Source organism: Poromitra crassiceps, assembly GCF_964638095.1.
Source record: "Poromitra crassiceps genome assembly, chromosome: 7".
NCBI classification, from domain to species: Eukaryota; Metazoa; Chordata; class Actinopteri; order Beryciformes; family Melamphaidae; genus Poromitra; species Poromitra crassiceps.
Window position 1 is genome coordinate 34,916,715 of NC_139628.1, and position 17,046 is coordinate 34,933,760.

The 17,046-nt window shown below is 41.8% G+C and overlaps 1 protein-coding gene across 6 annotated transcripts in view; it reads right to left on the bottom strand.

The window, feature by feature from the left end:
* Positions 1-1,113: 1,113 nt before the first annotated feature.
* The window catches only part of elavl2 (ELAV like neuron-specific RNA binding protein 2), a gene marked incomplete at both ends in the record, with an annotated part of 28,425 nt that continues 12,492 nt past the window's right edge, over positions 1,114-17,046 (bottom strand). For 2 of the 6 annotated variants that reach the window (XM_083640743.1, XM_083640739.1), the window contains 5 exons: positions 1,114-1,444; positions 4,330-4,368; positions 5,137-5,362; positions 7,510-7,663; positions 11,935-12,033. In XM_083640743.1, coding sequence (XP_083496869.1) covers positions 1,114-1,444; positions 4,330-4,368; positions 5,137-5,362; positions 7,510-7,663; positions 11,935-12,033 — 849 coding nt within the window. The remainder of the gene's footprint in view (positions 1,445-4,329; positions 4,369-5,136; positions 5,363-7,509; positions 7,664-11,934; positions 12,034-17,046) is intronic. The other 4 variants (XM_083640740.1, XM_083640738.1, XM_083640742.1 and 1 more) reach the window with 3 other exon arrangements.

Here is a 17,046-nt window from a genome sequence, read left to right on the forward strand (position 1 = left end):
AAATACAAGACTCCTTAAAGAAAAGAAAAAAAAAGCACTTTGCAATTAAGTCCAAACTAGAACCAAAATAAGTTTGCCAAATACTGAACATAAAAAAGGACTTATTTACATAGCTCTAAGATCATAGGTAATCCATTCTATTCTTCGTTCAAACTAGTTTTCTTAAGCTGCTGCCTCCATCGTCTTGTCCTCCTCAATCTTTCATACAATGTAGGTAAAACCCTTATTGGTTGATAGTAAGACGAAATCAGTCTAATGATATAGCGTAAGTACACCACAAAACACCATGAGCTCTGTCTGAAGGGAACCCTTTAGGAAGAACTGATTTTTATCCCCCATTTACCTTTTAAGATATCTCCACGTTATAATTTTGCATGCAATTTTGCGAACAAACCTTTGTATTTTTGTCCGTTTCCAAATCAAATCGGAAAGCGAGTTGCTAGTCATATAACAACCAGGATGATGGGACGACCCACAGATGATTTTACAATGAAACCACCACTGCCATTGATTCTAGAATCTAAAGATAATACAAAGATCTCAAAAGGTATCTTTTACATCATAAATCTCTCCAGAAATTTCAACCACTGCAAACTTTCTGGTAAAGTTCAAAAGCTCACAAGGTGTCATATGAAGATATTTCTCAAAGTATCCAAGTCAAAATATTTTGTTCCAGGTCCAGTAAAAAGTTTCTCCAAATTTTTCTTTTTATAAAAATAGATGCTTTTTAAACCCACATCAAAGAGGTTCTTAGCTCTTTGGCAAGGTACTGCTTTAAGAATTTTTTTTGTCTTTTCTCCATTAATTTTACAATAAGCAACATTATGCAGCCAACCAATTAACTTATTTATCGATGTACTGAACATGGAAAAAATGCAAAAAAAGTATCCAAAACACAAAACGTATCCAAACACAAAATAAAAAACATGTACATCCTTTTAAATACTGAACAAAAGATATTATATTACGTTTATAGTACGTTTATCATATTACGGGGCATGAAAACCTGCCGTATTTTTTCCTCTTTTCAACATAAAGTATATCAAGAAGATTCAATTAAGGAAAAGCAAAGAAAATCACGTTGCTGACGCTAAATAACAATCTGAGCGGGAATTAGGCTTTGTGCGTTTTGTTGGTTTTGAACGAGACTTGCAGAACTCTGTCCCCAAGGCGGTATCCATTCAAGCTGGCGATGGCCACGGCTGCCTCGTCGTAGTTAGTCATGGTGACAAAACCAAATCCTTTGCACTTGTTTGTGTTGAAGTCACGGATGACCTTCACATTTGTGACCGCACCAAATGGCCCAAACATCTGCCACAGGATGCTTTCGTCTGCATCTGGAGCCAGGTTGTAGACGAAGATGCACCAGCCGGTGCCTGCGTGGCCCGGGATGTTGATACCAGCCAGGCTGGTCACCCCGTCAATGGCCATGGGGGAGAACCTGCTGTAGAAAGACAAAAACAGCGCAGTTCAAGACAAGACCAAAAGCCAAGAAGCTAATGGCTTCAGCGATTATCAACCCACTTTGTATCATTCATAATCTCCGTAATATAAGCACATGGGCAGTGTTTACCTTCTCTCTGTGTTTTCCTCACAGAGAGCTCCCATTTCCTCCTCTGGCAAAATGCCCTGTTGTGATGCACTTTCCGTCACAACGGAACTGCTCGAGATGCAGAATCTGCTCCGAGGGCAGCCGTTTTTTTTTTTTTTTTAAAGTATGCGCACATCCACGGAGAATCGCATCGAGAGCCTTAAAGACTTGCAGCTGGCGGGGGTAAGAGTTTCTGCAGGCAGAGAAAGGGAGGATTTCTCTCTGTGAGGTAAACAGAGAGAAGGTAAACACTGCCCACGTGCTTATATTACCGAGATGATATATGATGCAAAGTGGGATGATAATCTGTAAAGCCATCCTTAAAGATTAGAGATCAAATTGACAAGCTCAACAGAATCTGACAAGTCTCTACAGGCATCAGTGGTAGCCCTACTTCATTTGCGTCTTGTTTACATTACGCTTACCATTTTAACACGTGTTAAAAACCCTTTCATTTCATTCACCCTCCATATAGGAAAACAATGCACAGCACTTTCCATGAGAATTAAAATTAGCCTGACAGTGTGAAAGCAACTGGGGTACATCGCCCAAATCATCACGTTAGTAATATAACTGAGTGTACTGGTATAATGTAGTCTGTTACAGTAACAATTAGCTCAAATGCTAACATTAAACTGTATGTGGATGAAGAACGCTAGCGCCATGTTCCGGGATGTATAGTAAAACTACAAGTGCATTCGGAGAGTGCAGACCTCCGCCAAGGCCAATACGCCAGTCTGCTACGATATGCAAACGTTGAGTCAGATCAGAAGTCTAATCCTGACACACAGCCCTATCCAAACCTCCAACCCTGACTCTGTCGGACTAGCCCTTCCTTTGACCTTGCCCCACCCCTTTCCTGATCACGCCCTCCCACCACAGAGATACAGCCAGCCACTCCCCCTACCCATCCCTCTAACCCCTGACCCTCGATGATTTTCCTAACTCTAGCTATGGCCTCTTTTACCTAGCCACGCCCCCTGTCCTGACCACGCCCCATCCCACCACGCAGATACTCAGACAGATTAATCGATAATGAAAATAATCGTTAGTTGCAGCCCTAGATATCGCATTAACGAGCATGAAACAAGCGGTCGTGAGGTCACAGTGACCTTGACCTTTGAACACCAAAATCGAATCAGTTCATCCTTGAGTCCAAGGTGACGTTTCAGTTATCAATTTTATGAAATTCCGCCAAGGCGTTCCTCAGATCTACCTATAAAAGGGGGAAAGTGGGCAATCCCTGTCTGTCTGTTCCCGTTTCCATTTTTGTCCCACTGATGTCATAGGCATTGTGACATCACTGTTGATGTCATAGGCATTATGACATCATCAGTGATGTCATAAGAGCAGTTGTGATGTCATCAGTAACGCGAAGCTGTGACATCATCAGTGATGTCATAAGAGCAGCGGCCGAGCCTAGGAATTAGCCGAGTCTAGGAATTGTATAAAATGGAGCAAGTGGGCACTGTTTGTTTCCGAGCCTAGGAACCGAGTGCGCGCAGCGTGCGAGATGCCTAGTAGCCTAGAGAGGCACACAAAAGCCCTGATTTTTGGTAAATGTGGTTTTGCAGATTGAAGAAACAAAATCCAAAGTGCATGGAAGAGCCATGAATTATTGCAGCAGGTGTCGCATGAGATTAGCTGCTCCAGTTAGCCTCTCAGGGAACATCCACCATGACAGGTGTGCTCCCAGCATCAAGGACCATCCACCATGACAGGTGTGCTCCCAGCATCAAGGACCCCGAGAGAGATTTGGCAACCAAGACGTCACCCAATGAGCAGGAGACAAGAGAAATCACAAGTCTACTGTCGCCAGTGATGGGCCTTTGAGCTTCAATCATGCCCTAGGAAGGCATTCTAATGAAACTGAGCTCAGACAAATTGCTATCCTGGTGAACCCTGAAAGGCATCTGAGGCAACAAAGTTTAAAACAGGACGCGATTGTCCATAATAGATCAAGGTAGATCAAGAGGGTGGAGCTCAAAATACAGGTATGCAAGTAAGAGATTGGAAAAAAAAATCTGTTTGTTATGTAGATAAGCAGTGTAGACAATGCTTTAATCTAGAAATGATGCTGTGACAGCATGCCAACAAAAGACAATCTGAAATGCACTGTGGCAGCAGCCTATTTAAAAACACAAAAACAAATCTCAAGAAATCCAGCTCCGTGTGAACGGCAGAATTTTGTCATGTTTCATCTGTGGAACTGTAAATAAAGGGGTCAAAGAGTATGTTGAGTCAGAGGGGAAGTGAGTGCCCAGGGTTACAGGAGCAGGTAGGGCAGTCTGAGTAGAGTATGTTGAGTCAGACAAAATAAATAAATAAGTAGATAAATAACTTTCATGCCACCAGGCGCCGGGTCCACGCAATAGCTACCAGAATGCAGGTAGTCCAAAACGGCAGGTGCCGGATCCGGCACAAATTAAGCACTGGCTTCCACTCTTTCATTCGTATGGTTTCAGACTCTTTTCCATCATGCCAGGAAGAGTTCTGTGAGGGGCGCTAAAGCACGGACACAAAATCATTTTTCTTTGATCAACCTCCTCATATTGAATCCATGCCACCTATTCCCATGCAGTGTTTAGCATCTACACACAATGCTCGTGAAGGAGAAGGAGAAAAGTGACAAGACAAAGCAGACATGTCATACGCAACTCCCTCATGTTGGGTCGGACATTTCCCGGGAGATTAATTAAAGCTGAGTTAAGAAATCATGACTAAAGTAATCAATTTACCTTTTGACTCCATAGGCCATGTTGAGCAGATTGTCCAACCTAAAGGAAAGTGCACACAAACACCGATACATTAGTTCCAATATAGATGATGCGTTTCATGAGGTTGATGAAGACATTTTGACAGTGTTGCTCAGGATGGTACAGAGATGAATCAATAGCTCTGTTGCCATAGCTCAAATAGTCAGCTGTTATACTGCAGTTATTCCCAAGACAATCATGTCATTATTAACCCGCTGACTTTTGAACTTGTTTATCAATATTCCACCTTCTACCTACACAACACGGCCGACAGAAGACCTTCACTTTAAACACAGAGCAGAAGGTAGGTTGGAAAGACTGCAGCAGGGCTTCTTGTTTATCACATGAAAACAACCTTTATTTTTAGACAGTATGAGACTAGACATTTTGAGATTAGGCAATTTATTCATGAATGTATGCCAAGTTTACGGTCAATAACTAGTCTTTCAAGTCTAAAAATCAACCAATCAATCAAGCAAACCGTTGACTTAATTAACAACAACAGAGTATTGTTCATCTCAGTTCCATATTTGACAAAATCCCCGCAAACCCAATAGTGTCGTCTGCAACAGGAGGAACACAGCACAGATTAAAATGTGAATATGGAGATAAATTATTCTGTCCAGAGTACTGATGAGCTCCAACACAGAATATTTTCATAATACTGCCGCGAGACAATTTAAATGCTAATTTCAATAGCCCCAGAGGGTCAATAGATTATATATCACTAGCAGTATTAACTAGACTCGGCTCTAATCAGATTGAGTTTTCTCGGTCTGCCCCTTTTACCTGAACCGCTGTGCCTGCTGTGCGAGGGGTCCTGGGTACCTTCGATTGGGTGACTGATACAGTTGGGACAGCAGCGCCTGGCTGGTCTTCTGACTCGGGTTGTTGGCAAACTTGACTGTAATGGGCTCGGTGGCGCCGGGCGGCTTCTGGCAGTTCAGACCCTTGATGGCCTCCTCGGCCTCAATCCGCCGGTCAAAACGGATGAAGCCCACCCCTCTGGAGACACCTGAGAGAGGAGAGGACGCGGAACAGATGGTTATTGCGCTCAGTGCCTCCGGACAGGACTGCCAACATTCAACACCGACTCGGCACGGTGGAATTCATTGACACATCAGAGGAGTTTAAAACAATGAATATGGCAAAATGTAATATGGTAATTTAGGGCAGCAAACCATTTTTTTTTTTTTGTCGATTCTGATTACCAGATTATATTTTTTTAACCGTCTGATCTGTTCACCAATGAAGTCACCAAGACTGAAACAATTTTCCTGTAATTTATACTAACAATGATCAAAATTGCTGGCCTAGCCATGTGCAAATGAATATTCTTTTATGCAAATGTAGTTATTAGATGTTAATGTGTGTGTGGTAAGCCGCCAACTAAAAAAAGACATATGGACCCATTCTCCTTAAAAAGAAGAAGAAAAGAGTCTGCCTCCTGTCGAATGGCACATAAGCAGACATTTAAAAATGTGGGCGTATCATGTGATCGGGATGCTGAAACGGCCAATCAGCGATCACCAATGTCTCATGGCTCCATTGATCAGTGCATTGCTGAAAACATCAACTCTAAATGTTACAATGTATCAGAGCTACTCTCAGCTAATAGCCTAGATACACTAGATGACTTTGAAATCTTAACTGATTATGAAAAGACTGAGTTTATACTACACGACTTTTTCATTAAGATTGTTTATCACAACTGAAATACATGACATGACTGGAATTACAGAACAAAATACACTACCCGACTGTGCGCCCATCAAACTCACGTCTTTCAAGTTAGAAGACGGTGTCTTGAACCCACAACACAAATAACCAGCAAACTGACATGACCATACTAATCATACTAGACAATTTTAGTTTCAAAATAAAAGCGCCAATGTATTACTGCATGACTCACTACGGGTTAAAATTTACTTTTCGAAGCCACAACATTATGTTAATTTAAAACAGGTTTCTATGCAAATGTATTCTTTATTTCCTCTTTGGTACTTGGGGTATTTCAGATAACACACACAAAACGGTTGCAATGATATAGTTTTATTTTGGAATTTGTAACGGGAATTTTCGGTTTTATTCAACCGGCATACTAGCGTATTTGATGCTTCCCTCTATTATTCACGTGTGCCTTGGTATCAGAAATATCTATTGTATGAAGACTAGCTATTTGACTGCTTTTGGCTCATTGCCTCCTAGTTTTTCATTGGATATCGACAGGATTCCACATGCACGTGTGAGTTGAGTTGATGGTTGGACCAGTTTACACTACCCGACTCAACGTGAGAAATTCAAACATGTTTTGTAATCGTTGTGGCTCCGACTGGCGTCGGGAGGCAGTTTACACGTGACGATTAGAAATCTGTACCCATAATACACTAACAGATTTTGCTGCTAATTGGCACAACTGCCCACAACAACTGCAGACTAGAGTCAACAAAGACAGACTGAGCCCAACTGGAAATCCTATGTAAAATGGGAGGGAAACTCTTGTAGTGTATTTTAAGCATAAGAAGCATGCTCTGCAGTCTGCACTGGTGGTCTTGTATAAAAAAAAAGAAGGTAACTTGAATTACCCCGACAACAAATGACACATGGAAGCTTTCTCCTTAACCCTCAGCTGAAAGAACATTGCACGTCGCAGCAGCAGGTAGGGACAGAAGTAGCGTTAGGCAAACGGCTCGGTGAAAAATTCTGTTGATTAGTATTTCATAAAGGACTCAGTTTCCACATGGCAGTTGGGGAAATGGAGATTACAACTGATCTAAATGCATTTTCCCCCCTGCCATGAAACAGGCATTGCAGCTACACCTTGGGGATGGGAAGAGAAAGGGAGGCAGAGCGGGAGAAGGTAAGTGCGGGCAGTGGGGGGAAATTGGAGAGGAGAAAAGAAATTACCAGGCATCGAGTCCTGCTACTTCACACCCATTTCATATTCTATCCATCTATGCATATTTATGAACACCTCCGGTGGAAAATTGCATTTTTGGGGATCACATGCTGCCACCTCTGATGTATTCCTTGGGCCTGGCTGTGGCATTTTGTCAGGGAGTCAGTGAGCGAACGAGGGAGACGAACGATGTGATGTGAAAAAGGGGTGTGTGTGTGTGTGTGTGTGTGTGGGAGAAGGGGGAGGGGGGCTGTTCTACTCACCGGTCACCTGGTCCACCAGAATGCGTGAGGTAATGATGCGTCCATACTGAGAGAAGAGCTGCTCCAGTTCTTTCTGAGTCATGGTTTTTGGCAAGCCACTGACGTACAAATTTGCATCTCTGATGGAGGCGGAGCTCGGACGCGCATAGGAAACCTACAGCGGGAGACCGTTCACATGACCACTGGTTTTTGCTTGTGCAGCACAGACATTATAGTCAATTTCAGCAGTGCACACACAGTATCACACTCACTCACACACCTGCAGCATGGACTGTCTGTCTGTCAAATCTCTGCTTACATTTGTTCAGACTACCATATGAGAGCAGACACTGTGGCCTCTTTCTGGTAGAGAGAACGCAAGCACAAAGTGCTCTTTAACCTTACCAAGCTCAGGTCCAATTAAACAGAACACTCAAACAGACCGATTATGTAGACCGTGTAGACCACATGATGTACAGTACATGCAACACATCATACAATATAGCATGACAATATGAAATCAGAAAATCACTCCTGCATCATGCTACCTTTGCCTAATATATGCTCTCATAAGAGACTTTCAATTTAATTTCTTATATTTTGATAACGTACTGTGAACCTAGTGTTGTGCATCAGCTCAGCATGCTGTGATAAATCTATAGTGCACTAAACTAATAACTGTGTTAACCTAAACCTACTCATTTACAATGATGGGGAAAAAAAACAAAAAAATTAAATGCATGTGCCCCTAAATCACCTCTGATTTATCCTGTAATGTCAAATGTCGCATGACTGAACAAAGGAGGGGGAACAGGCAGGACGGGACTAACAGATGTGCCCTGTACTGTATATTTATATATATATATATATATATTAGGGCATTCACAGACTAGTCGACTAGTCGACTAGTCGACTAGTAAAACCACTAGTCGACACTGTGCTTAGTAGTCGACTAGTCGTTTTAGCAAAAAAAAAAAAAAAAAAAAAAAAAAAAAAAAAAAAATTATATCTTTAAGAAAGAACATACATGGACTATCATATCCCATATCCCCCACAAAGAACATCAAAACACAACAAAACAAAACAAGAAAACTGCATAAAATACACAATAATCCAAGAACAAACAAGACTATTGGACAAACAACCAAACAAAAACAATGCATTCAAAGTAAATACATAGATCTTGCCCTGTTGGCAGCTAGGAAATGCATAGCTTTAAATTGGAAAGCATCCAATCCCCCAGCTGTAGTTCACTGGTGGAATGAACTCTCAAGCTACCATACGTTGGATAACATTTACTACAAGAAATTTACTACAAGAATCAGATTCTTAGACATCCCCAAAATATGGCAACCACATACAGAGTTTGACTTTAAGAACTTTTTACCCCAGTGTCATTAGGCTTATCAGGATAGGAGCTGAATGCATTGTTTTTGTTTGGTTGTTTGTCCAATAGTCTTGTTTGTTCTTGGATTATTGTGTATCTTATGCAGTTTTCTTGTTTTGTTTTGTTGTGTTTTGATGTTCTTTGTGGGGGATATGGGATATGATAGTCCATGTATGTCGTGTAAATACCTCATGTTCTTTCTTAAAGATTTAAAAAAAAAAAAAAAAAAAAAAAAAAAAAAAAAAATTAATTTTTTTTTTTTTTTAAACGGTTAGTCGACTAGTCGACTACCTTTAGGGACGACTAGTCGACTAGTAAAATTCACTAGTCGTGAATGCCCTAATATATATATATATATATATATATATATATATATATATATATATATATATATATATATACATACATACATACATACATACACACACACACACACACATATATCTTAAATTTATACTGTAGGCTTGAGGGGATTTTAGGACAGACACAGCATGACTGGTAAAAAAAAAAAAAAACTTTCCAAAATAAAGTTTTCATTTATGGCACTACTGAATTACTCAAGTCGATGCCTGTGTTGTTGTGACTTGTAACAAAGCAGCCACTCTGCGACTAATCTTATCCGTTGCTTTTTGTGAAGCCGTGACAGATTTGGAAGGGGCGTTGTGGCGCCCCGGCACTGGGCTAAATAAACGCCCAGCGTAGTCATAAATCAACATTTGTCCATAAACACAGGCGAGTAATAGAAAATGGAGGGGGACCAGATAGTCATCTAGCAGGTGCTGTCGATCAATACATCATTACACCCCTGAGTAGTCATACATTCTTTGTGCTGGGTGCACCATCCTTTTTTCAGAGTCATGTCGACACTCAGGAACTCGCATGGAGGCGCGCGCACACACACACACACACACACACACACTTAGGAGCAGGGATGCACCATATTGGATTCCCCCCCCCCCCCCCCGATATCTGATATGCTGATATTTTCCATCTCTTTTGGCCGATTGCCAATGCCGATTATAGGTATGCGCAAATTCCCCCATACACCTCATTTCAGACAACATCAAGTCACTCCTGTAGTGGAATTAACACATTGCTATCCCTGCTCTTATCTGGCAGATGCAGACATGAATACAACAATGCTTTTCAAAATGTACACAATCACTGTACAAAATAAGAAAACTGCTTCAACGTAGGTGATGTAAAACATGCCATATTATGTAACCTTTTCTTTCAAACAAAACAGTAAAATCCATCCTACTGTAACAGCCCGTTCTATTGTTCACTACAGTATGTGTGCGTCTCTATGCAATGTCTGTGTGTCCCCTCTGAGTTGCCATAGGGCAGGAGAAGTTGGCAGACTTCCACAATAAAAGTGCCAGCGATCGCTGCTGGACATGCTGCTGCGTCGTCTCTCGTTACTCAGTTATCGTTTTGTCCCCAAGTTACTCCGTGAGGAGAACCCAGGACGCTGGCTCGCTCGCACTACATAACAGGCTCGGATGCATTTGGGGCATAATTAAAGGGTCATATTATCAGCCTGTCACATCGGCAGAAATGACACTTCCGATGATAAGCCGATATTTCATTTTAAAGCCATTAACGGCCGATAACGATGTCGTGCCGACGTCATTATGTGTCCCTATTTAGGAGTTGATGTGTGAGGGTGGCTTGGAGGTTGTGTGTGTGTTTGTGTGTTGATGTGTGATGCTGGCTTGGAGGTTGTGTGTGTGTTTGTGTGAGTTGATGTGTGTGTGTGTGTGTGTGTGTGTGTGTGTGTGTGTGTGTGCGTGTGTGTGTGCGTGTGTGTCTGTGTGTGTGAGTTGATGTTTGTGTGGACAGTGCGGAGGCTGACTCGGCTGCATCTCGCCCTGCCCTGCGCCTGGTGGCTGCAGGGTTCCTGACAGGGCCGTCTATTATCTGCAACGTATTTAATTACAGTGTCAGGCCTGCTAAATGGTGCTACACCAAACTCCTCTCTGCAATCTCACCCGATGGATTGTATCAATAAAATTCACTCGCTTTAATTAAACCTCCAAATAGGATCCCTTTTGGTGCACCCCCGCCCCCCCCCACCCCCCGATCAATGAGACCCCCACACTCAGTCGTCGCCCCCCCCCACCCTCCATCTCCCCCTATTCCTGTCCTGAAGGGAAGTCAGATGAGGTGAACAGGAAGCTAATCCACCCTCGCTCCCAGTATCGCCTTCACACTTTATATTTGATGCTAATATTTGCAAAGTATATTCCTTTACCTCACTGGGATTTATTTGCGCTTCTGACAAGAGCGACTGGGGAATTTTGGATGATGCGTGATATATACATTCTCCCACCCCGTGTTCTACTTTCAGAGGTGTGAGCTGAAGTGGAGAGGTGGAGACGAGAGAAAAAGAAGAAAAAAAAAAAACTCTGTTCCGTGTGTTTGATTCATGCAAATTAAATGGGTGCAGCTGAAAACATGCCACAGCTTGCAGCCCCGATACCAATGTAAAGTCATCAAGTATGCGGCGCACAATTTGGTGCCACTCAAAAGATCAATTTATTATCACTAAATACATTTTTGCCTACAGCCATTTTCTCCCCCTGCAGCCCCAGCAGCTCCGGGAGAGATCCGACTGCTTCCCTTCCCCGTTCCAAGGCCACAGTGGAAAAATATCACATGTAATAATGTGTCTCCAGCATCCACAAGTCCTGCTTCACTATATGAAGCAAATGAGTTTTTACAGCAGCACATCCAGTCCTACATTGCCTGATGAATGCTAATGGCGGCCACCTCCCTCTAACGGCACCGTACAGCAGCGCTGCTACAGCATATGCAACCATAGAAACAGTTCTGCTCTACTTGAGTCCCAGGCAAAGCTGCCTGTGCCCAGATTAACAATAGGCTCCCTTTCCTCCCCTCCCTCCCTCACTATGCTTTGACTCCAACCCAGAGATCTGGATGCGTATTGGATGTAGACAATTTAAGAAGAACAAGAACACAAACAACAAGAAGAATGAGAACAACAAAAATGGCAACATTATGTTAAATCAAAGTCCATTACATGTATGACATCTTACCTTGATGGTTTTGGTCTGAAGTCTCAGGCCATTTAAGGTATTGATGGCTTTTTCTGCGTCCTTCGGGTCCACATAATTCACAAATCCATAGCCTAGGCTCTGCCCTGCAATAAGAGCAGAAATACAAAAGCCATACTTAATTTAGGCTAGTTTGACATGAGTGAATGCAAACTACACAGTCAAAATGTATTACCACTTTATCATCCTTACTCCTTTCACAATTTATTGCCGGATGCTACAGTAACAATGCAGTTTTACCTGACGAAAAATGGCAAATTTCTCATTGATGCCACTAGGACACAGAATCTGTTGTATAACAGCCTTTACTAGGGATGCGAACATATGAAACATTTTGGCCGATACTGATATTAACATTGCCGTTATGGCTGATAACCGATATTTACCTATGTCAATATGATCTGTATAAAAACCAGTTTCTATGATAATCAAATTCTGTACATACTGAAAAACACATGTGAATTTTAAAAAGTAATGTCGTTCTTAATTTCCAAAACATTTGGAAAAGCCCATAAATCATAGATTCAATGTGAACATTTTGGCCGCTACCGATAACTGATATTAACTGCTGTTATTTTGCTGATCGGACCGATATCGATATACAGTATTTAATGACTAACATCAGCTGATAGAGGATACCAATATGATTGCTGATATATCGTGCATCCCTAGCCTTTACTCTTTATGCAGCTAAAGCAGTGCTTCCCAACTTTGGGGTCGCTGGAATTCGCCTGATTTATTTGATTTGGTTTGATTTTCTACTTTCACCACACACAATTTAAAACTACAGAGGAGGATTAGGGCCATATGGGAAACATTTATTTGAGTTCTGAGTTTGAATCAGGATTCTGAAAATAAAGTTAGAATTCTGAGTTTAATGTCATAATTAGGGGGGCGGAGGGTGGGTCAGAAGACTTCTGTGAATACTGAGTTTAATGTCAGAATTCTGAGGAAAGACAGAATTTTGAGATTAAAGTCATAATTCTGAGGGGAAAAAGTCATTATTCTGAGTTTAAAGTCATAATTCTGAGGGGGAAAAGTCATACTTCTGAGTTTAAAGTCATAACTCTGAGTTTAAAGTCATAATTCTGAGGGGAAAGTCATAATTCTGAGGGGGAAAAGTCATAATTCTGAGTTTAAAGTCATAATTCTGAGTTTAAAGTCATAATTCTGAGGGGGAAAAGTCATAATTTTGAGTTTAAAGGCATAATTCTGAGTTTAAAGTCATAATTCTGAGGGGGAAAAGTCATAATTTTGAGTTTAAAGGCATAATTCTGAGTTTAAAGTCATAATTCTGAGGGGGAAAAGTCATAATTTTGAGTTTAAAGGCATAATTCTGAGTTTAAAGTCATAACTGTGAGGGGGAAAAGTCATAATTCTGAGGGAGAAAAGTCATAATTCTGAGTTTAAAGTCATAATTCTGAGGGGAAAAAGTCATATTTCTGAGAGGAAAAGTCATAATTCTGAGGGGGAAAAGTCATAATTCTGAGGGGGAAAAGTCATAATTCTGAGTTTTAATGTCAGAATTCTCAGATTAACTCAGAATTCTGAGGGAAAATGTCAGAATTCTCAGATTAACTCAGAATTCTGAGGGAAAAAGTCAGCATACATTTGAATGTCGTCCCTAAATGTTGTCACACCAAAGTGGGGTCACAAGGCAGAAAAGGTTGGGGAACCCCTGCGCTAAAGCTGCCATGAACCCCGTCTTCCTTTGTATTAGAGCTGAAAGGGCAGAGTATGTCGACTACAGCAGGGCTCAAGGCCATCTCCAATAAAAAGCCTCTTTGGCTTAGAAGCTCCAGTCTGGTGCCAACTCCTTGACAAACACGTCTTAAATGACGACCGACAGGCGATTCCTCTGCTTTTCCCAGCGACTCATCTGAGGCAGCGTGCAGCAGCTGAGGCTCACGGTGTTGCCCTTCCCTCTCCACTTTATCTCTCAAATGCACCATAGATTGACACCCACACTTTATGTGCACAGAGGCAATTCAATTTGCTCCACCCACACTGCTGGCTCTCCATGCAATTCCACTACCGGTCAAGTTCACCAGCGCAATCAACTTCAGCCTATTAATACACAAGCTGGAATTATATCAAAAACTTTGTACAAGATCGGTTGGAAGTTTATATTTCCATGTACCCATAGCATTGCTTTTAAGCAACAACAACAACAGGGTTCCCACTCTTTTCTATAGATGATCTTCCAGGACATTTCTGGTGATGATCTTGCTGGTATGACAGACGGGGATGGAGCCATACACCAATATCCTCCTCTCTGTGGAAGTCTGATTTAAAAGACCTGCAGTCTATGGCTAGAATTCATCTATGGAATAATCTCTTACAGGCTTAGAAATGATAACAAATTGATCATAGAATAATGCAAACACACCTGCAGATGTAAATGTACGGCGATGGATCATGTTTTCTTGTGTGAACCTAATAACGACCACAGTTACCAGCCAAGAGTTGCTAATATTTACATTTGAAGGATCACTTCAATTATTCCGCGTTTTAAAACCTGCATGTACTGCCACGTGACGGGACTTTGGGGGTGCGTTCACAGCGTTTCCACAACATAACTGAGAGGAGCCTATTCAAAATACTTTTTATGTTTTGGGGAGCTCTGGTAGATAGCTAACAGTAGTAGATCATTCTCAGCTAAAGGACAATAGGAGAATGTTGAAATTATTTTCCAAGACCAAACATTTTCCAGGACATTTTACTACTTATCAAATTTTTTCATGTTTTCCATAACTCAAACATTGATTATTTGGGGCTGGGGGGGGGAGGGGTGTCTACAGAGACACTGTGGAGCGCGTCATCATTCAGAAACCACGCCCAAAATGGGGGGAAACACAAACTCCCGTCCAATGCTGGCGTTCTCCTATGAATGATGACGCACTCCGCAGTGTCTCTATGGCTGGTCAACTAAATCTATATCAATGTTTCATTTTTTTGTGAGCAACACTGGCTTTTGTAAATTTTGCACACTATCACCGCTACACTTTACCCATTTTATCTTATTTTATTTTATTTTATTTTATCTTATCTTTTTTTTTTTTTTTCATTTTTATTGATTTGATCAGTGTACTCTCATGTGTTGTTGTGTTGCACTGTTGTTGTACGTCCTCTTTGTGCTTTGTCGCAAGACGAATTTCCCCCAGTGGGACAATAAAGTACTGAACTGAACTATCAGGCTGTAATGTGTGTGTACGTATGTAAAATAAGTACTCCGATATTTATATTAATATGGAAAATAATACATTTGCAACCAGCTTTCACTGGCAGCACCGCTAGCAAATTAGCTTTACCCCCCCTGGTACCCAATAGCCTACATGCATCCATACTGGCTTTATCTGGCTTACTAGCATGAGTCACTGCTCTCACGGGTTCCTCAGCTGTGATCAAGGGTAGTTCATGAACTTAATTTCACCTAGCATCTCAGGGACCACTATAGCCAGGAGAAACATGCAGAGCCTTTGAAATGAGCTGGTGAGATGACACTTTTTCTTAAGCCTGGAGGGTAAACGCAGCCTGCCTCACTGGGTTCTTCTACGTGGTCTGCGTGTGCATGCTTACAATTGTCTCTTCCTATGGAACGTCTCAACATTTGCTCCTCAAGTTAAAGCTGTGACTTAAAACATTTGCCTATAAGGCATAGCAGGTCCCCAAGCTGCAGCTGAGAGGTGGAGGACAGGACACACGTGGTGGGAAGCACTTTTGAACAGTGGACGGCTAAAGACTAGCACTGCCCATTAGTGATGCGCGGGTCAGGGTTTTTTAAGGCCCGCCCCAACCCAACCCGTCATTGGAGCCAGGCTGGGCGATATGGCCTCTAAAGGATATCGCGATGTTTTTCGGCTATATCGCGATACACGATATATATCTCGATATTTTTGAAATCTCTCATAAATGCTCAATTTAACCCTTCAGGGTTCATACACATTTTGACCAATGGATTTCCATGACTTTTCCATAAGTTCTTAACCTGTATTTTATGCACACCTGGGGTAAAAAAGAAGAAGAAAGAAAGGGCAGATGTAGTGAGCAAAGATAGATGATTTAATATTCCATAGCTCTGACCTAAGCAAATCTGACATCACTATTGTGATATAATATGATTGTTTTAGTAAAGTGTATCACTCAATAGTCAATACAAAAAATAATGGCTTTTATAGAACCGAAAGCCTAGCTGCTTAGTCTGCAGATAAAACATAAAAGGCAATTTAGACTCTTATTGGCATGACGGCAACATATAAGCTGTCTGAATTTTGCATTGGGGCCAGTTCTATAGTGAGGCATGGAAAGCCTCACTGTATACGCCATCATATCTGTGTCGTTTCACTTTTGACTGAAAAATTATGCCTCTAGATTAAAGAAAAGACACGTATGTGATGTTGACTTTTATGTAAATGTTTTCCTTATAGATCATGACTGCCCCGCAGCTAGCTACGTTAGCTTCACGTTAGCTTGCATGTAACGTTAGCGTTAGTTGCTTTTGGAGAGTGGAGACACAAACCCTGGACGTTTCATTTTGAGTAATGCATGAGGTTCTCTATGGTTTATGCCAGCTCTGGGAGTATGAAGTGCTTTAAATGCGGGGATTTTGGTCACAACATGCTTGTGGAGCGCTGCCTGCTGAAGGTAGCCACAACTAGCTAGCTAACGTTAGCCATAGCCACCACAACAGCTAACGTTAACGCCAAACAAATCCGCTGCCTCCTCCCCACGTTTGGTTTAGCGTAACGCCAGCTCAGACTTTCCCCTAATCTCAGAAACCTTGCGGGACATGTATTGCAAATTGCAAAAGTGGTTGTTTTGTCATCATTTGAAACTGTCAACAGCTACACTGGAGGCGGCCATGTTTCGCCAGCTGCTGGGGCTGAGTGTGTCTGACGCGGTTTGACGTGTTTGACATATCCATGTGATTCCCCCTCCCTTCCTGAAGTGTGACAGAGCTCTTCCTTGAGAGGGAGAGCTGGCAAGAGGAAACGTGAAGCGAGTCATGTCGGCGGCTTAAGATATAAACAATGCGTGACAATTATACTTGAATGTTCGCGATATAGTCATTTCTACATCTCACGTGGCACAAGC